We start from the raw sequence: 21,614 nt of genomic DNA on the forward strand, positions 1-21,614 counted from the left end.
AGACTCCCGCTTCCCTCGAACCCATCAAAAGCCAATCACCTTCCTCTCTGGGAGCCACAGTCAAATGGCCCAATTTACAAATGGGAAATAAAAGCAAAACCAGAAACCCGAAACAAAAAGGTCCAAGTCACAGGCTGGCTGATCTGCAGTCATTCTAAATGCTGGAATTTCAAGAGTGCTGCATCCATCACGTATGGGATAGGCGTGTCACGCTGCTTTAATTGCGAGCTCCTAGAGAGGAGGAATTCTGGTGGGTGAGAATATGAAATTATATTAATACATAAATAATAGCAAACAATAAACCCTAACGACATGAATCGCCTGAGCATGCACACCCAGGATGAGATCCAGCTTCAGACGAGGAGGGATTTAAGAAGAAAAATGAACACCTAATGTTTCCCTGCTATGGGCCCTGAGACATAAAGTGGTGTAGCACAGTTGACTGACGAGTTGGAAAGTGGGAAACTGCGGATGGGAAAGGGAGATCCGATAGCTTAAAGAAGTAGGGCTGATACCTTCTTGTCCACCCCAAATTCTTCGCGGGGAATGATCGACGACGCCAAGTTCCAGATGGACAGACTGACGCAGGGTGGCCACGTTCACCCTGCAAACCCGTGGAGGAGCCGGAACTACGTAAATCCCTAATCTCCTGGCTCCCGGTTCACAAAAACACTCAAACTTTCAGAGAATGTGATGAATCCCTGTCTACGATTCCCTGGATCCCCGCAACAATACTGAGCCGGGTACTCGTGTGAATTTTATGCATTCTGTAAACCATGGCTTCCAGTTAATGAGAGAGGAGCAAATCCCAAAGAAAGAGAACATGTTTATGATACTTTTTTTACCTACCTGCCAAATCCCAACACTTCTGTTTTCCAGAAATTTCAAAGTTTCTAATCCCACTTGGGGCCACTTGGGGTTGCCTGGGGGACGGGCAGCACGACGGGCCCGTGAGCCTCTTAAGCACGTTTTCCCTCCCGGACAGCCTGTCTCCAGCAGAGTTGCCAACAACGGCCTAGATGAACGCTGGCAAAAATAAGGTTCGGGTAGAAAAATCAGAACACTGGCAACTAACATTCGGCCTGATTGATTTCGCTCCTGCCTTAACAGAATTGCCCTCTCTCTCCTCCGCCAGTGTTCTGTTGTGATGTGTTGAATGTCATTAAAATTAAGAAAGGGGAATGCTTTTGCGAAGAGGGAAAAAGAAAACCGAACCTCAGCTTGAAGCCGTGGGTCAGTGCAAGTTACTCCCGGGAGACGTTTGTGTCCAAAGAAAAGGGGTAAATTAACTCAGTTATAAAGGAAAATGGGGAAAACTTCCCTGAACTGACCATTCCGGACAGAAAAATCTAAGTTTAAATAGGTCAAGCGTCCCAATTCAATGTGGCTTGTGGGTCGAAAATAGCAACTAAAATCCAGGGGCGGGGAGGAGACATGGTTTTCAATTCTCTGGCCCTCCCTTTACCACGGAAGAGTCTGATCTCTGAGCAAAGCACCCCATGCTGATGCTGCAGCTCCGTGCACGGGCCCACTCGAAAAGCCAAGGCTCTTCCTTCCACCGGACAGCGTGTACCCTTCCCGGGGCCGTGGGTCAGCGGATGACTCGCCGGGCTGCCTCCTCCCCTTGGGGCCAGCTTCCGTTCTGGGGTCTCTGCCGAAGTCATCAAGTGTGGGTCCTTCTGCAAGGGGGGAGGGAGGACTCCAGGCTGATGCTGAATCACGTGGACGGACCCGGTTGGAAAAAATGGCTGGAGAAGGCAGACCCCCGCCCGCTCCCCACCGGAGCCAATGGGCTTCTGCTCCACAGGGATTCAGCACAAGCCCTGGGAAATGGACTGGAGGAATACCAACTCTCTCCTGTCTTTAATAATAATAATTATGGTATTTGTTAAGTGCTTACTACGTGCCAAGCACTGTTCTAAGCGCTGGGGTAGATACAAGGTTGTCCCACATGGGGCTCACAGTCTTAACCCCCTTTTTACAGATGAGGTAACCGAGGCATAGATAAGTTAATCCACTTGCCCAAGGTCAAACGGCAGGTAAGTGGCGGAGTCGGGATTAGAACCCACATCCTCTGACTCCGAGGCCCGTGCTCTTTCCCTGAATGTTCCCTGAATCCCACCGTCGTCCCAAACCCCAAGCTAAGTCCCGCTCCTTAACTCTAGTAGGGTCGGGTGGTTTACCCAGTCAAAATTGGAAGTATCAAAGAAAAGCTGTCCGTACCAGAGTCAAGGTAAACAAATGCTTTTAATATCTACATTCATAGTTATCCCATTAATGAGGCATTCATTTACTCTGCGGCCACCTAGGGTCCCGGGTTTCTCTCCTCCGGATTTACCGTCACATAAAATAAAGACTGAGCAGCCGTCAACGTAATCGGTTCCCCTCGGACTGTACGAAGTACTCTGTCCCCAAAGGGCTTTAATCGGCGTCCTCCCACCGTGCCGGGAACGCAGTTCGGCTCGGCGATTCCCACTCGAAAGAGGGAAAAGCACAGCCCGGTTCAGGAGTCCACCCGGGTCCACGGACTCTTCGCTCGGCTTACGGTCTCCACTTGACTGCCTTAAGGATGAAATGACGGTAAGTACGTCTCCTCCTGCCCGCCCAGAGGGGGCTTCGCTCCAGAAACTCAACGGAAGTCACCCTCTGAGCTTTCCTGGTAGTGTCACTGGTTCTGGTGCTCTCTGATACCTAAGGGGAAAAAACCCGACCCTAGGGTGACCCCAGAAGGAACAGCAACATTTAATGGCTCTTAGGCAAAGTGCTCTCATCTTCTTCTCCTCATTATTCGGTTCCCTCTCCTCCAGCCATCAATCAGCAGAGAGAACGGTGGGGCGTCAGGGCAGGAAGGCATCTCCCGAGGAAGGCAGTGGCCGTCCGGCTGGTCACTTCCTCCCAAAGGGGTCCGACCACACCTTCAGTCCTACGAAGGGATGATGGGGAAGCAGTTACCGACAGAGATTCCACCCAGACCCCGAAGAACGACCGTGGCGGGAGCCCGTTGTGTAACGGTGGGCCTTTGGGGCGGCCCCGGGGTGTGCCCCCCGAAGCTGGGAGGGGGAAGATGGCCGAGCCAGCCTGGAGGGCCCATTCCAGGCTCTGAAACCATACCTCACCGTGACAGCTAGCTAGCTGGCCCAGTGAGGCAAGGCAAGGTGCCAGAAATCACGAATATTTTAGTTCCTAAGTCATCCCCAAAGCTGGAAACTACTCCTGCTTGGCCAACTTGGATCACCTTTAAGGAGCTACTCATTCCGCTGTAAAGAGAACCTCTGACCTATGAGGAAAGGCCGGTGCCTAGATTTAATTAGCTCCCAAGTAAACAAGGTTTCCTCAAGAGGACAAGGCTGAAATGGGCAAGTCAGCAGAACAACCACGGGTATAGTCTATTTACTCGTACACTAGCTTTACCGTTGGGTTCCTCTTTTTTTAGCCTCTTTTTTTAGGCTGCAGATGGGTGGGCGCGAGCCTAAAGCATTTCAGACCGGTACACAGAATTCAAATTTTCGATCCCAAAAGTTCTGGTGGGGCAATACTGCAATGGCCACCCTAGCGAAAATCAACAGAGGGGAACAACACACATATGCCAAAGATGGGAAAAGCCATTTTTCCATAAGACACGGACAAGCACAGTGAAGGGGTTTGTATTTTACCTGGTGGCTGTACATCCGCTTGGACAATCCCAGCCCGATTTATGGCCTGTTCCTTCCCTAAAAAACAGAGATGTCTTTTTAGAAGGAAAAGACCCATTGGGTTTAAAAGGTCCCACTAACCCCCTTAAAGACCCTTTCATTATTATTCTAAACAACAATAACAATAATAATAATAATAATAATAATGAGGGTATTTACTCGATGCTTATTACGTCCCAAACCCCATACTAAGTACCAGAGTAGACACGATACAGTCAGATCAGACACAGTCCCTGTCCCACTTGGGGCTCAAAGTTTAAAACCATGACCAAATTGTGTGCAAGCCACCGAGTTCAAAGAGGCTCGTTAGAAGATTGGCACTGTTCAGGTTTTCGTGGAATTGGGCAATTTTGGGGAGAAGAGGGAGGGCTTCAGCCCAAGAAGGAAAAGCAGTAGTGCAACTGAGATATTCAGAGGGATGGAAAAGCTTCATCATGAAGGGCTAAGCCTCTTCAGTTTGGAAAAACCCGGGATGAAAGGGATCGTGACCGAGTCTTCAAAATCATAAAAGGATGTGAACCGGACTAGTGAACTACGTCCCTCCCCCTGAGGACAAGGGAGTCCCCGCTGAAGCTTGAAGGTGCCATGTGCCAGACACACTGCTTGTCTGGACTGTCGACCTTCAATATATATCATCGCTGTTATTTATTCAGCACTCACTGTGTGCAGAGTGCTGTGCTATGTGCTTGGGACAGCACAATACAACAGAATTGGAAGACACATTCCCTGACCACAACTAGCTTACGGTCTAGCTACATCAAGACTTGCAAAAGGAAACCCTTCTTCCCAGACGCTCTGGATGTGAAGTGTATTTCCTCAAACCGATCCCGAAAACAGCTCATGAGGAGGTCGGGAACGTTCCCAGACGAACGGTCTGGAACAGGCCACTAGTTAGAGGTGCTGAGGCAGAAGTTGGAGACATCAGACGGTTCGGCCCTAAGCGTTAGGATGGATGTGCGGGATGTCCGTTGCCATAGCGAGGGCCGGATGGACCGCCGGATCGGCCCGGGGCCCGGCACTCCTGTTCCTCTTAGAAATGGCAGCTTCCTAATATAAACCGTCCAGTGTGTCGTCACCATTTTTGAAAGAGATAAGGTTAAAACAAAATTAAAAGGACCAGTTTAGAAAGCACTAACAGAGGCGCGACACAAAGGGGCAGAGGCTGTTGAACCGAAAGACCAAATACAAGAACGTGTCACTTTTGTGGAACTTCGCTTCACAGAAGAACAAGAGCCACTTAAATTTGCTCTGTTTCTGATAGGAAATCGAGCAGAAAATTAATCTCTGGGTGGGCGGCTTCAGTTTGGGTAATTGAAGCTTCCCTAATTGATTGCAGGTGGTGGGCCAATTAGTAATAGCAGTTCGGATACAGAGGCGCCGCCAGTCTCCCGGCAGCTAACCGGAAAGTCCGAGGGCAAGAGAAATCGGGAATTTCGGGTCTGTGGGCTCCTGGCATCCTGACACGTCTAACTGGACGGTTTAAATCGCTGCCCATCCAGAGTCAACAAAAACTTAAGAGCCTCGCCAAACAATAAGCAGGGGATCAAGGGAGACTTTTTGCCAAATGACATTACCCCCAAATTACAGTAAGTGTATTTTATACCTAAGCCTTCTGTTTGATCGAGATGACAATCCCCCATTTGGCTCTCCCGCTTAATTAAGGTCACCCACCTGTACTTTAATAATCACCTTGGTACTTGTTTGGCACCTACTATGTGCCAAGCCCCCTACTAAAGGCCGGGAGGGTGCCTGTTCCCTCAGAGTGTCCCCACTGGAGCACCTCATCTCTCTCCCTTTGTAGGGAGGCAAAGGCGACTCCTCGCCACGTACTCGACAGAAAGGACATTGCTGAGGCTGGTTTGGCAGAGGAAACCGACGGGCCCCGGACCGCACCAACCCAACCAGGATACCGGGAGAATCCAGGTGGGCGGGCTGCTGCCTACGCAGGCCGGTGTCTGTGCCTTCGGCCACAGGAGATGAGCGGCGGTGGGGCGAGGGCGAAGGGAGCGGAGCTGTCTCGAGGCCGTGAGGAGCCGTGTGCCAAAGAGAGAGCTCCCAATCCTCGACAGGCGCCGCCCCAAACTCCCGCCGCGGCTCTCGAGACACGGTGCCGGGGAGCTTAGAGACTCTCAACGGGCCCGGGACCTAGGTGAGCTCAGAGGCCAAAATCAGAGGAACCTGGACCACGAGAGACCAATGAGGTGGTCTAGCTCAGGGTCCAAATATAGTAGGAAATGTTTCTGGAAAATGCCAGGTGGATTTCATCCTAGGCCCTGGAACCAAGACCCGCTCCAAGGTCATTACTGGCTTGGAGCAGCTGGGTCTGGTTACCGTGCCCTAGCAGCTGCTTGGAGCTTCCTGACCCGAGAAGCAGAACGGCAAGGGCCTGGGAGTCACGAGACTTGGGTTTTAATCCTGGCTCCACCTCTTGCTCGCGGTGTGACCTCGGGCAAGTGACCCAGCTTCTGTGCCTCACTGTCCTCTGTATAATGAGGATTTAGTACCTGTTCTCCCTCCTTAGACTGTGAGCCCCATGTGGGACAGAGACTGTGCCCAACCGGATCGTCTTGTATCTAACCCAGTGTTTAGTACAGGGCTTGGCCTCTTACACCTACCGCTGGGTTACAGCCCATCGCTCAGGGAACAGAGGACCCTCTGAGAGGGATCACTTTGAACCATCTCAAGAGAAAGGGGTAATTCTGAAACAGCTTAGTATATCTGATCTCATCTGGAACCGAGGGATGTGTGTTTCCAGATCTGAATTCAAAGGACCTATCCCTGATAATAAGGAAGAAAGGGAGAGATAAGTGAGGGTGAAAATAGTTTTTGCCCAGGAGTGAACCATAAAAGCTCACATAGCATGACTTCAGAGACTTGAAATTTGCCAAGATCCGGCACACTTTCGCCTTGATGAGATGTGGTTTGACAAGCCAAATTTAAACTGAACTCGGGGGGAGATTAATATGGGGAAAGGGCAGAGAAAAGGCACGCAGAGAATCAGGCACCTTTCCAGCAGCAAAGATTAGCAACCTTGAATATGAGACGGCTCCTGCAAAATTTCAGTTGGCCTAATACAATGATGTTGTTACTCATGAAGTGCTTACTATGTGCCAAACACTGTGCCAAGCCTTGGGACAGACCCAAGATAAGGACAAGGGATGGGAAGCCTGGAGGGAAATCCTCTGACTTGAAGAAGCATGCTAAAGGGGGGCTCTGGCATCCAGCTCGGATGCCACCGGGGGCTATACTCTCAAGCCCCCGAAGTGTGGTTTCGATCCACCTCCCGACACAACGTCAGGTCCCCGTGCCACCCTCTTTCCCTGAAATTGCAGCTTGGGGTGCCTTGTAACCCAGGAGAGTCGCCAGTTCTGGCCACTGGGTCCCTCTGCGTTCTAGAGTCCTGGAGCCAGGAATTAAATGAGGTGACTATGCAGGGCTCTGACACACGTTATTAATATCTGGAAGCCGCGGCCCAGGCTGAGGGAGCCGGCCCTTCCCGCTGGCACCCAATGAGCTGCTGCGGACTGACGTGCTTCCCTACAGGGGAGTCTCAACGCCCCTCTGCCCCGTGGCGCGACTCCTGCTTGCTCCTGCCCCGGGCTAATTCCTCCAGCTGCCGAAAGTCGGGGTGTGGGGTGCCAAGAGACGACGTCTGGGTATTTCCCCGCCAACTGGGCATTCAGACTGTGCCCAGAAGCAGCACCCCGCTGTCAGAAATAAAAGGTCAAGGGGCTGAGGGGGAGTGAGGAAACTAAGGACGAAAGAGACCGGGGAAGAGAAGACAAGATGACCCCCACCTCGCCTTCCTCTATAGATCTTACAGGTCCTAAAAATACTCGTCAAAATACCTACGGCAGTGGCCTAGAGGAAAGCGCGTGGCACTGGGAGTCAGGAGATGCCCATTCTAATCCTGCCCTCTAACACTTGCTTGCCTGCTGTGTGACCTTGGGCAACTCACTCGATGCCTCAATTTCCTGATCCATAAAATGAACATAAGATGTCTGCTCTCCCTCCCTCTTAGACTGTGAACTCTTACAGGACACAGACTGTGTCCAATCTATGTTGTATCTACCCCAGCACTTATCAGAGTGCGTGGCACATGGCAAGCACTTAATACCATTATCATTATTATTGTTAAGTACATACTTTACGTCCCCTATTACTGAAGCATAAACTCAGATACATATCCCTTTTTCTTTTGTCCGTGACAGCTTTTCGTGCCCGCCTCCCCCACTAGACTGTACTCTCATCGAGGGCAGGGATCACATCTCTTATTTCTACTGCACTCTCCCAACCACTTAGCACAGTGCTCTTCACCGAGTAAGCTCTCAATAAAGACTACTGCTTGACTGACAGTGGGAGGCATGAGAATGGCTCCCGGCTACGGCTGCCAAGTGAGCACTGGTGGACACCAGTTTTTCGTGTTCGCAATGGGGTGACTGAATGTGCCCTTCCGGAGCCCTTTGGAGTTGGAGATAATGGGAGAAGAATCTTGGGTCCTCACAATTTCTTGTCAGCCGCTAATGAGGTACGAGAGAACTAGAGGATTAAACAGAGCCTACTCTCATTAATGGTTATTCAAAATCCCGTTATCTGTGGCTTTACTCAGCCCAGTAACTGAATTATTCTGCTGAACCAGTTTCGCTCAAACAACGACTGGGCATGAGAATCCCTCACCAGAGGGCTGTACCTAGCCAAACATTGTCAATAGCAAGAAGGATGATGCACTTTCTAAATCCACAACACTATCTGCTTTGAGAGAGAGGACATATTTGCCTTCTGGGAATGTGAAATCCCCCCCCCAACGGAAATCTGTGGAATCTACTTTTGCTATAATGCTAGAAAGACAAAGGGAGAAAGAGACTCGGAAATTCGAACAGATAAGAATCAGTCTACGGAAGTCTACTGTGCTTTGCACACAGTAAGCGCTCAATAAATACGAATGAACAGGGGAGCTTTTATTAATGACGAAATGATTTTAAAAAAGCCAACATCAGGCATGCCAAGTAGACAATTTAAGAGTGCAGAACACACAGTGAGGGTTCACTAAATGCCACTGATGAATCACCTCACATGTAACTCAACCTTCCCTCCTTGTGGAGAGGCAATAATAGCCCGATTTGTAGTTTTAATTCCTCGGGGACTTGGAACGGAAGACTCATGTCTAATTAGAGGTAGCGTCTTTTTATGCTTTCTAAGTGCTCTGCACACAGTAGGAGCTCAATAAATGCTGAAGATGATGCGGACAGGCTCCGTGGCCTTCCTAAAGCTGCAGAGGAATACTCCACCGTTCGTGCGGTTCTTTTTATGTCCTTTCCAGTCACACTGGAGCATATCTTCCATATCTTGAAATCGATGCATTGTGTGCCTGGAGACCTGCCCGGCAAGAGAGTCATCTATGTTTAGTTTCCCATATATCCATCAACAGATATCAACTGAAGACAAACAGATGGCACTGCACCCCGCCACGCAGGGTACGGGTTTTCTATCTTCAGATATTTCTGGAACACCACTAGAACACGTGGACCGGCTAACTACGCGGCTAATCAAGGGCCACCGGGAGACCTGGCTTATCATCTATTAAAACGAGGGAAGTAGAGGGAGATAGAAATGTTCCACGGAAAACACTGCCTTGGCTAGGTTTCCCTGCTGGGGCAGGCCTGATGCCACTTGCCACCCAAATGTGAGCGAGCAAGTATCGAGACGTGAGGTGCACAAATTCAACCGCGCCTCCCAGCCTGGCCCAGGACCCAACGTCCACCGTAGCCACGGAACCGCGGGCTTTCCCTCCTTCTCCTCGGGTCACCCCACCCCCCGGGGCTCTCGAGCTGGGTGGAGCAGTGAGCCAGTGCCTTCCCCTCAGAAACTGGTCTGCATTACGATCACTGGCCCGGGGAGTTCGCATTCAGAAGAGCTGCTAGGGGCAAGGGAGGAAAAGACGAGGAAGGTGGTGGGAGACGGTAAGGGCGGTAAAATGGGCAGTTAGGACTATGAAAACTCGGGACAAATGCCAAAACAGAGATGCCTACCACATACTTGGGCGTTGCCTCTCCCACCCACTGGTAGGGAATGCATAGGGGGCAGAGATGGGGAGGGAGTTAATCAATATTTATCAAATAGTCACAGACAGGGACATATCCATCCTTATCCTCCGCTCTGAGCAGAAACGACCGAATCCCTGGAATCACAATAAGCCAACTCTGGCAACGATTCCGGGGATGCGGAGTCGATTTCTGGGGTTGAATTAAAGAGGCCGCTACATGGCAAATCACAAACGGGAATGACACAGAATCTGTCTCTTCTGCGCAGCCAAATTAAATGCTACACCGGAAAACTTTCCCGCAACTATTCCTCACCATCTGCCTCAGCGCAGGGCTGATTAAAAGAAAAATCGGGAGCCCGGAAAATGATCTACATCGGTCCCATTCCGTTTGCGATTTCCACTGACCACATGAAACTCCCTAAAAGTCTTCTCGCAAAAGCTCCTCCCCCCACCCCCACCCCGCAACAACCCGGGAGGAGATTTTACTTAAAAATCCTGTTTAAGACAAAGATTTGGTCCCAAGAGAGGTGGAAGTTGCACGAGAACATCAGAGCTGCGAAAAAAATCTCTGCAGCTAAGGTTGTGTCCGGATGCAAGGCGCAGAGACGGTTAGGGTCTCTCTCCGGGGAGAAAACTGTTACGCGTTTGCACTCTTGTCCTTCTGTTACCTCACGCTACAAAACAGGGCTTTCCCCTAAGGTTTTACAGCTCTGAAAATCAAATCACCCAAGATGGCAATACCCTGTGCCAACATGAAATTCAGGACTTCGGCACAGAATCTCGTGACAGAGACGAAGGAACAGTTAGCTGCTCTTCGGAGACAGATGAAGGCTCCTTCCTACTCAAACAAATATCCACATATCCTGAAACATATGCTTTTGTTCTTACTCTGCGAGTGGAACGCAAGGAGAGATTGGATAAACATGTGCCGGAGATATTCCTGAGAGGTTATTAAGGGTAAAGCCAGGGACTTTGTGAACACGGTAAGTGCTCAATAAAAACGAATAAATGAAGGACCCATCTAATGAACTTGTCGTCATCATCATCATAATTGTGTTATCTGTTAAGCGCTTACTCTGCAGCAGGCACTGTAATAAGCACTGCGGTAGATACAAGGTGACTGCGTTGGACACAGTCCCCGGTCCCACGTGAGGCGCAGTCTTCATCCCCATTTTACAGATGAGGAAACTGAAGCAGAGAAGTGACCTGTCCTAGGTCACACAGTGGCGGAGCCGGGATTAGGATTCGGGTCCCTCTGACTCCCAGGCCCGGGTTCTATCCACTAGGCCCAATGTTCTGTGTTCAAGAAGCAACAGGATGCTTGGAGGAAGTGATGGTGGTTCCTCTCGGCATTCATCCTAATGAACACCGACACACCGTCTAACATCACTGATTTATCCCCTTTACATCTCACACTTCTTCCTCAGTAACTTGCCAAGCGCTACTTGTCTTGAAATTTGTCCCACCCCCTCTCTCCAATCTTCGGGTACTTTCAGCTTCCCCCCCGCAGATGGAAATGAATGCCCAGTGTGGAAGCTCAATAAGGACCTCCCCCCCTTCGTTTTGAACCCGTCACCTTCAGCCTTCCCACGTTCTGGCCTTGGGGAGGTTGGGTGAACAACTGCACATTAGTTCTGTCGTCTTCCTACGTGACTTTGTAGACTTCAATTGTGTTTGCTTTCAGCCTGCCCTTTTCCAGACTGAGGAGTCCTAACCCATTCTGCTTTGCAGAAAAAAGAAACTGTTCCATTCGCCTGCTCGTCTTAGTTGTCCTCCTTTGTTTCTTCTCCAGCTGAATGTCTGGCACACAGTATTCCAGACGTAGGCAAGCCATGATTTGATATTATGACAAAATTAGGCATTTGGAAAAGTAGCATTTGGAAAAATGACGACGATGGCATCTGTGAAGCGCTTACTATGTGCAAAGCACTGTTCTGAGCACTGGGGAGGATACAAGGTGGTCAGGCTGTCCCAGTCTTAATCCCCATTTTACAGATGGGGTAACTGAGGCCCAGAGAAGTTAAGCGGCTTGCCCAAAGTCACACAGTACTTGTTTTGTTCTGTTTTGCTTTGCTGCGTGTCTAGTGGATAGAGCAGGGGCCTGGGAGTCGGAAGGACCCGGGTTCAAATCCCAGCTCCGCCACCTGTCTGCTGTGTGACCTTGGGCAAGTCACTTAACCCCTCTGTGCCTGTTAACGCATCTGGAAAATGGGGATGAAGATGCTGTAGGACAGGGATTAGCTTGCATCTACCCCAGTGCTTGGAAGAGTGCTTGCCACAAAGTAAGTGTTTTGATAAGTCCTACTAATATTACTATTTTGTTCTGATCCCATCTCTGAGAGTTCCCGTTCTACGACGGGCTGTTAGTGAGGCAAACGCGATACTGTTCCTCTAAGCATCGCACTGCTGCTGCCAGACGGAATACATCCAGTATTCTCGCAAAACCCCGCATTAAGGGAAACCTACGTCAGAGCGGAAACCACATACACGCGCACGGAAAATTTCTTCCGACGCCACGGCTCACGGTATCCAAAGAGGTTCAGTTGACTGACGAATGTTCCTTACTTAGGTTCCTTAGTTTCCTTACAAAGTCCTGGCCAAAGCATGATGTAAAAATAATAATGTTGGTATCTGTTAAGCGCTTACTCTGTGCAGAGCACTGTTCTAAGCGCTGGAGTAGACGCAGGGTAATCAGGTTGTCCCACGTGAGGCTCACAGTTAGTCCCCATTTTACAGATGAGGTAACTGAGGCACAGAGAAGTTAAGTGACCTGCCCACGGTCACACAGCTGACAAGCGGCAGAGCCGGCATTCGAACCCATGACCTCTGACTCCCAAGCCCGGGCTCTTTCCACTGAGCCACGCTGCTTCTCGTGACTAAGGCTGGAAAGAGAGTATTCAAAATCGGCCCGTGCTTCGGCTCCGATCATCAACAGCGTTGACCGAGGACACAGGTGGGGGGGGGGGGGGGGCCCTTAATGGAAAACAGCAAAACCACGTGCATGGTGGTCCCTGAAGCCTAGAGCGGAAAAAGCAAAGGAGACCTAGATTCTAGTGCTAGCTCTGCCACGTACCTGCCTGTTGCGTGACCACGGACCCGTGGTAAGCACTTGATAAATACCATCATCATTATTATTACGAAGAGGCAAGGTACGCACAAGTCTAGCAAAACGTACACCGCCCACAGTAGATGCTAAATAGATACTATCGATCGATAGTAAGATCGTACGCATCCCTTTCCCATGAATCACTTTAGGGCTGCAAAGGTGTTCGGAGCACACTCCGGGGAACGCCCATCCATCACCGTATTTATTGAGCGCTTGCTCTGTGTGTAACGAGCGCCTGGGAGAGCTCGATACACGAGTTGGTAGACACGTTCTCTGCTAACAAAAGAGCTCACGGTTTGGAGGGGAAGAGCGATATTAATCTGAACGAACAGATTACAGATACGTGCCTAAGTGCTGTGGGGCTGAGGATGGGTTGACTATCATGGGTTTAGAGTGTGCAAAGCCATCTGCAAGGCGAGGCAGGTAGGCACGTCACCATTCCGGCTCTCTCAGGGTCCAATCAACTGTTCACCGCAACTCTCTCCACGGCGCCTGAGCAGGGGGAGGAGGGCTCTGGGATCCCCGGGTTCAGGTGGACTAGCACCGTGTACTAGTAGGTGGGGCTAATAATAATAATAATGGCATTTAAGTGCTTACTACGTGCACTGTTCTGAGCACTGGGGAGGATACAAGGCGGTCAGGTTGTCCCAGTCTTAATCCCCATTTTACAGATGGGATAATAATGTTGGTATTTGTTAAGCGCTCACTATGTGCCGAGCACTGTTCTAAGCGCTGGGGTAGACACAGGGGAATCAGGTCGTCCCACGTGGGGCTCACAGTCTTAATCCCCATTTTACAGATGAGGTAACTGAGGCACCGAGAAGTTAAGTGACTTGCCCAAAGTCACACAGCTGACAAGCGGCCGAGCCGGGATTCGAACCCATGACCTCGGACTCCAAAGCCCGGGCTCTTTCCACTGAGCCACGGATAACTGAGGCCCAGAGAAGTTAAGCGACTTGCCCAAAGTCACACAGCATTTGTTTTGTCCCCAGACTACTTGTTTTGTTTCGTTCTGTTTTGCTTTGCCGTCTGTCTCCCCCGTTTAGACTGCGAGCCCGTCACCGGGCAGGGACCTTCTCGCTCTGTTGCCGAATTGTACCTTCCAAATGCTTAGTCCAGTGTCCTGCACTCAGTAAGCGTTCAATAAATACGATTGAATGAATGAATGAAAGTGGCTGAGCAGGAATTTGAACCCATGACCTGACTCCCAAGCCCGGGCTCTTTCCACTGAGCCACACAGCACCCAATCTGGGTTCCACGACTTGCCTGCTGGGTGTGACCTTGGGTAAGTCACAACTTCTCGGGGGGTGGGGGGGGCCTCGGTTTCTTCATCTGTAAAGTGGGGATTTTTCTGTTCCCCCTCTTACTTAGACTGGGAGCCCCTTTTTGGAGGTGGACTGTGCCCGACCTAATTCATGTTTTACTACAGGGCTTAGAAGAGGGCTTGGCGCATAGCAGGCACTTAGAACAGTGCTTGGCACATAGTAAGAGCCTAACAAATACCATCATCACCATCATCATTATTATTATTAAGTACAGCAATAACAATAATAGATACGGCATCGGCGTATTGGAGGCAGCACGGGCCTGGGAGTCGGGTCGTGGGTTCTAATCCCGCCTCTGCCACTTAATAATAATGTCGGGATTTGTTAGACGCTTGTCTGCTGTGTGACCTTAGGCGGGTCACCTCACTTCTCTGGGCCTGTTACTCCATCTGTAAAATGGGTATGACAACCGTGAGCCCTATTCATTTAATCGTATTTATTGGGCGCTTATGACGGGCAGAGCACTGTACTCTGAGAGACGGGCTGTGTCCAACCCGGTTTGCTTGTGTTCCCCCCGCTCCCCAGCGCTTAGTACAGTGCCTGCCACATAGTAAGCGCTTCAACGAATGCCAAAATTAACATTAGGTTCTCCCTTCCTCTTTAGGCCAAGAGGCCGGGCCCGGCCTGGTTGGCTTGGGTGGTCCTCTCCCAAGCGCTTAGCACAGAGCTCCGCACACGGCCAGGGCTCAATAAACATGAAGGGGTGATTGGCTGGGCGCCGGCGGTTGGCGCCCAGTACGATCCCCGCCCCCCCGGCACGGTTAAGGGAGGGAGCGGGGAAGCGCGGGCCCATTCATTCAATGGTATTTATTGAGCGCTGACTAGGTGCAGAGCACTGTCCTAAGCGCTCGGAACGGCTAACCGGGCAACAGAGAGAGAGACCAGCCCTGCCCCACGACGGGCAGCAGGGCAAAAGAGAGCAAGAAAAAAAACAAGACCATCTCAACGAGATGAATAATAACAATAATGTTGGTATTTGTTAAGCGCTATGTGCAGAGCACTGTTCTAAGCGCTGGGGGAGACACAGGGGCATCAAGTGGTCCCACGTGGGGCTCATGGTCTTCATCCCCATTTTACAGATGAGAGAACTGAGGCCCAGAGAATAATAATGTTGGTATTTGTTAAGCACTGACTCTGTGCAGAGCACTGTTCTAAGCGCTGGGGGAGATACAGGGGCATCAGGTCGTCCCATGTGAGGCTCCCAGTTAATCCCCATTTTCCAGATGAGGTCACTGAGGCCCAGAGAAGCGAAGTGACTCGCCCACAGTCTCTCAGCTGACAAGGGGCAGAGGCAGGATTCGAACCCGTGACCTCTGACTCCCCAACCGGGCCACTTTCCACCCAGCCCCGCTGCTCGAATAGAATGGCGGGGCAGTGCAGCAGGTGATTGGCACAGTAAATAGGGTAATGGATGATATAGAGAGATGAGCAGAGAAGCACAAGTAGTAGCGTGGCTCAATGGCAAGAGCCCGGGCTTTGGAGTCCGAGGTCATGAGTTCGAATCCCAGCTCTGCCACTTGTCAGTTGGGTGACTGTGGGCGAGTCACTTAACTTCTCTCTGCCTCAGTTCCCTCATCTGGAAAATGGGGATTAAGACTGTGAGCCCCTCGTGGGACAACCTGATTCCCGTGTCTACCCCAGCGCTTAGAACAGTGCTCGGCACATAGTAAGGGCTTAACAAATACCAACATTATTATTACGAGCAGAGCGCGGAGGGGAGGGGGAGCAGAGGGAAAGAGAAGCGGCGCGGCTCAGTGGAAAGAGCCCGGGCTTGGGAGTCAGAGGTCACGGGTTCGAATCCCGGCTCTGCCCCTTGTCAGCTGCGTGACTGTGGGCAAGTCGCTTTACTTCTCTGGGCCTCAGTGACCTCATCTGAAAAATGGGGATTAACTGTGAGCCCCAGGGGGGGACACCCTGATGCCCCTGTATCTCCCCCAGCGCTTAGAACGGCGCTCTGCACAGAGTAGGCGCTTAACAGATAGCCACATTATTCAAATGGGGGGGTGAACCGTGAGCCTCACGTGGGACCACCTGATGCCCTTCTATCTCTCCCGGCGCTCAGAACGGCGCTCTGCACAGAGTAGGCGCTTAACAGATAGCCACATTATTCAAATGGGGGTGAGCCGTGAGCCTCACGTGGGACCACCTGAAGCCCCCGTATCCCCCCCCCCGGCGCTTAGAAGAGCGCTCTGCACAGAGTAAGCGCTTAACAGATAGCCACGCTATTAAAGGCGGGGTGAGTGGGGGCAGAGGGTGAGGTGTGCGGGTCCGGCGGCGACTCACGGTAATCCTCCAGGCGGCTCAAGGGCCGGAAGTAGATGGGGTAAAACACGGCGCCCAGGAGGCTCACAAACCCGCCGAAGATGAGCGCCGTCCGTAGCTGCCGCCGGGACATGGCGGTTGCCCCGACACGGCCCCTCCGGCCCTCCGGCCTTCCCCTTCGCCCTCCCAGGAACTGCTTCCGGGGCACGCGCGGGCGGGGCCTCCAGGGGGCAGGGGGCGGGGCCTCCAGGGGCAGGGGGCGGGGCCTCCAGGGGCAGGGGGCGGGGCCTCCAGGGGCCAGGGGGCGGGGCCTCGGGGAGTCATGAGGATGCTGGCATCCCCATTTGACAGATAAAGCTGGCATTTAATAATGTTAATAATAATGTTGGTATTTGTTAAGCGCTTACTATGTGCCGAGCACTGTTCTAAGCGCTGGGGTAGACCCAGGGGAATCAGGATGTCCCACGTGGGGCTCACAGTCTTCATCCCCATTTGACACATGAGGTAACTGAGGCACAGAGAAGTTAAGTGACTTGCCCATGGTCACACAGCTGACAAGTGGCAGAGCTGGGATTCGAACTCATGACCTCTGACTCCAAAGCCCATGCTCTTTCCACTGAGCCACACTGCTTCTCATGATAATTTAATAATGTAATGATAATTTAATAATGTAGGTATTTGTTAAGCGCTTACTGTGTGCCGAGCGCCGTTCTAAGCCCTGGGGTCGACCCAGGGGAATCCGCTTGTCCCCCGTGGGGCTCACAGTCTTCATCCCCATTTTACAGATGAGGGAACTGAGGCACCGAGAGGTTAAGTGACTTGCCCAAAGACACACAGCTGACAAGCGGCCGAGCCGGGATTCGAACCCATGACCTCGGACTCCAAAGCCCGGGCTCTTTCCACTGAGCCACGCTGGTATTTGTTAAGGGCTTACTATGGGCCGAGCGCTGTTCTAAGCGCTGGGGGAGACACAGGGGCATCAGGTGGTCCCACGTGAGGCTCACGGTTAACCCCCATTTTAATAATGTGGGTATCTGTTAAGCGCTTACTCTGTGCAGAGCGCCGTTCTAAGCGCTGGGAGAGATAGAAGGGCATCAGGTGGTCCCACGTGAGGCTCACGGTTAACCCCCATTTTAATAATGTGGGTATCTGTTAAGCGCTTACTATGTGCAGAGCGCTGTTCTAAGCGCTGGGGGAGACACAGGGGCATCAGGTGGTCCCACGTGGGGCTCACAGTCTTCATCCCCATTTGACAGAGGAGGGCACTGAGGCACGGAGAAGTGAAGTGACTTGCCCATAGACAGCCAGCTGACAAGGGGCAGAGCTGGGATTCGAAGCCATGACCTCTGACTCCAAAGCCCGGGCTCTTGCCCCTGAGCCACGCTGCTTCTTGAGGGAACTGAGGCCCAGTGAAGTGACTCGCCACAGTCACCCAGCTGACAAAGGGCAGAGCCGGGATTCGAAGCCATGACCTCTGACTCCAAAGCCCGGGCTCTTGCCCCTGAGCCATGCTGCTTCTTGAGGGAACTGAGGCCCAGTGAAGTGACTCGCCACAGTCACCCAGCTGACAAGGGGCAGAGCCGGGATTCTCAACTCTACCTTAAAAGGAGAAAATGGCCGTGGTCGGCCAGACTGGTTTTCACCGCTTGTTTTACGGTTGAGTTGGCCGCGTCCCGCTCCTCCGGTGTCCGCCCCTTCCGCCCCTCCTTCGGGGGCCACTAGTTTCCCAACCTTCCCAAGGACGGGTGCTTCTTTCTTTGGGCGGCTTGGGGCCCGGCTTCCTTCCAAACCACTGGCAGCCGGGCCCGGGCTAGTTCTGAGAAAGGGCAAGGGGGGAGAGGGAGATGGAGGACAAGGGGGAGAGGTAAAGGGTGGAGAGGAGGGCACAGAGGATGGCCAGGGAGAGGTGAGGCGGAGGAAGTCTCAGAGGGCGAGGCTTTTTCTTGTTTTGGCATTTGTTGAGCGCTTACTCTGTACTGAGTGCCGGGGTGAGATACAAGATGATGAGGTGATGGGGTTGGATACAGTCCCCATCCCACCTGGGGCTCCCTATCTAAATAGGAGGGAGGATTGAATCCCCATTTTTGACAGATGGGGTAACTGAGGCCCAGAGAAGTTAAGTGACTTGCCTAAGGTCACACGACAGACAAGTGGCGGGGGTGGAATTGGAACCCGGGTCCTCCTCACTCCTAGGCCTAGGCTCTATCCAGTCACGATAAAAATAGTATCTGTTAAGCCCTTACTACGCGTCAGACACTGGGAAAGATACGAGACGATCAGTTCAGACCCCATCCTCGTCTCACACGGAGCTCACGAGGAGGGACACGGGTATAATACGGGATAAAATGGAATCCCCATTTTAAGCAGTGTGGCGTAATGGCTAGAGCATGGGCCCGGGAGTCAGAAGGTCGGGGGTTCTAATCCCGGCTCCGCCACTCGCCTGCTGAGTGACCTGGGGCAAGTCACTTCACTTTCTGTCCCTCAGTTCCCTCGTCTGTAAAATGGGGATTGAGACTGGGAGCCCCATGTGGGACAGGGACTGCGTCCCACCCTCTTTGCCTGTTTCCACCCCAGCGCTTAGTACAGTGCCCGGCACAAAGTGAGCGCTTGAAAAATACCGTAATTATTTTAATCTTGAGGATGTTGCCTTGTTTTGTTTTGCTTTGCCCCACCCCTCTCCCTCCGAGGCCCCCGCCCCTCTTCCACCCAACCCTAACCCCCTTTTCGAGAAGCGGCGCGGCTCAGCGGAAAGAGCCCGGGCTGGGGAGTCAGAAGTCGTGGGTTCTAATCCTGGCTCTGCCGCTTGTCATCTGTGTGAGTTTGGGCAAGTCATTTCACTTCTCTGGGCCTCAGTGACCTCATCTGGAAGATGGGGATTAAGACGGTGAGCCCCAAGTGGGACCACCTGATCTCCTTGTATCCCCCCGAGCGCTTAGAACAGTGCTTGGCACATAGTAAGTGCTTAACAAATAGAGAAGGAGCGTGGCTCAGTGAAAGAGCCCGGGCTTGGGAGTCAGGGGTCATGGGTTCGAATCCCGCCTCTGCCACTTGTCAGCTGTGTGACTGTGGGCAAGTCACTTAACTTCTCTGGGCCTCAGTTCCCTCATCTGTAAAATGGGGATTAACTGTGAGCCTCACATGGGACAACCTGATTACCCTGTATCTACCCCAGCGCTTAGAACAGTGCTCTGCACATACTAAGCACTTAACAAATACCGACATTATTATTATGTAATTGGCCTTTCCTGGGACGGTCTCCATCGAGCGATCAATCATATTTACTGAGCGCTTACTATTTGCAGAGCACCGTACTAAGCAAGAACACAAGGCAACAGAATTAGCAGACAGATTTCCTGCCCCAAAAGAACTTACAGTCTAGTCATTCATTCAGTAGTATTTATTGAGCGCTTACTATGTGCAGAGCACTGTACTAAGCGCTTGGAATGGACAATTCGGCAACAGAGAGAGACAATCCGTGCCCAATGACGGGCTCACAGTCTAATCGAGGGAGACGGACAAAACAAGACAACATAATCGCGATAAAGTCTAGAGGGGGAGACAGACATTAATATGAATAAATTAGAAATGTATAATATATAATTTAAAGATATGTACATGAGTGCTCTGGGGTTGGGGGGTGGGGGGAATATCAAGGGTCCAAAGGTCACAGATTGAAGCACGGAGGCAACAGAAAAGGGATAGCAAGCCGGAGAAAGAGAGGGCTTAGCCCGGGAAAGGGAGGGTTTAAACCGGGAAGGCCTCGTGGAGGAGATTTGACCTTAGTAATGCTTGGAAGGTGGAGAGAGTGGTGATTTCATGTATGAGAAGCAGCATGGCTCAGTGGAAAGAGGCCGGACTTGGGAGTTAGAGGTCATGGGTTCGAATCCCAGATCTACCACTTGACTGTGGGCAAGTCTCTTAACTTCTCTGTGCCTCAGTTACCTCATCTGGAAAATGGGGATTAAGACTGTGAGTCTCATATGGGACCCTGTATCTACCCCGGCGCTTAGAACAGTGCTCTGCACATAGTAAGCGCTTAACAAATACCAACATTATTATTATTATTATATGGAGGGAGAGGGAGTTCTAGGCTTGGGGGAGGGCCCCGTGGTAACAGAGCATGGAACTGGGCTTTTCTCTTTTTACAGAGTTGATCATGGACCTTTTATTCATTCATTCATTCATTCAATAGTATTTATTGAACGCTTACTATGTGCAGAGCACTGTACTGAGCGCTTGGAATGTACAAATCGGTAACAGAGACAGTCGCTGCCCTTTGACGGGCTCACAGTCTAACCGGGGGACACGGACAGACAAGAACAATAGCAATAAATAGAATCAAGAAATGATTCTTTTATGAAAACGAAAGCTGAATGGGGCTATGAAATCCTATGGTGGTAATAACGGCAATAAAGGTATTTAATATTGTACTCTCCCAAGCACTTAGACGATGATCTGCCCACAGTAAGCGCTCGATAAATACTACTGATTGATTGATTGAATCATTCATTCGATCGTATTTATTGAGTGCTCACTCTGGGCAGAGCACTGCACTAAGCACTTGGTTAATTCGTGTCCGTCCGATGCAGCGCACCGAACTTGGGAAATACAGAATGATGAAGTGTGGTTATTCTCTGATTGCAAGGAGCTTTCATTTCAAAGAGGGAGACAAACATGAACAAGATTTAGAACTAAAGAGGTTAAAAAAAATCGTGGTATCAGTTAAGCACTTAATAATCATAAAATGTTGGTATTTGCTAAGCGCTTACCATATGCTGAGCATTGTTCTAAGCACTGGGGTAGATACAGGGTCATCAGATTGTCCCATGAGGGACTCATTTTTTTTTTAATCCCCATTTTTACAGATGAGGTAACTGAGGTGCCGAGAAATGAAGTGACTTGCTCAAGGTCACCCAGCAGACAAGTGGCGGAGGTGGGATTAGAACCCACGACCTCCGACTCCCAAGCCCGGGCTCTTTCCACTAAGCCACGCTGCTTACTGTGGGCTGAGTGCTGTACTAGGACCTGGGGTAGATACAGGATAATCAGGTCACAGACCCTCTTCTACACGGCGCTCACAGCCTAAGGGGGAGGAAGGAGAGGTATTGAATCCCCAATTTACATATGAGGAAACTGAGGCATAGCGAAGTTAAGCGACTTGTCCCGGATCATACGGCAAGCGAGTG

The 21,614-nt window shown here is 51.3% G+C and overlaps 1 protein-coding gene across 1 annotated transcript; it reads right to left on the reverse strand.

The window, feature by feature from the left end:
* Positions 1-2,228: 2,228 nt before the first annotated feature.
* SMIM20 (small integral membrane protein 20) lies at positions 2,229-16,628 on the reverse strand. The gene is made up of 3 exons (XM_029046774.2): positions 16,450-16,628; positions 3,654-3,710; positions 2,229-2,923 (listed from the first exon to the last, which is right to left on the reverse strand). Exons 1-3 carry the CDS (start codon positions 16,559-16,561, stop codon positions 2,886-2,888), a joined length of 207 nt encoding a protein of 68 aa, XP_028902607.1. The 5' UTR covers positions 16,562-16,628; the 3' UTR covers positions 2,229-2,885.
* Between the last annotated feature and the right edge of the window lie 4,986 nt (positions 16,629-21,614).

Source organism: Ornithorhynchus anatinus, chromosome 18 (genome assembly GCF_004115215.2).
Source record: "Ornithorhynchus anatinus isolate Pmale09 chromosome 18, mOrnAna1.pri.v4, whole genome shotgun sequence".
Lineage (NCBI taxonomy): Eukaryota > Metazoa > Chordata > Mammalia > Monotremata > Ornithorhynchidae > Ornithorhynchus > Ornithorhynchus anatinus.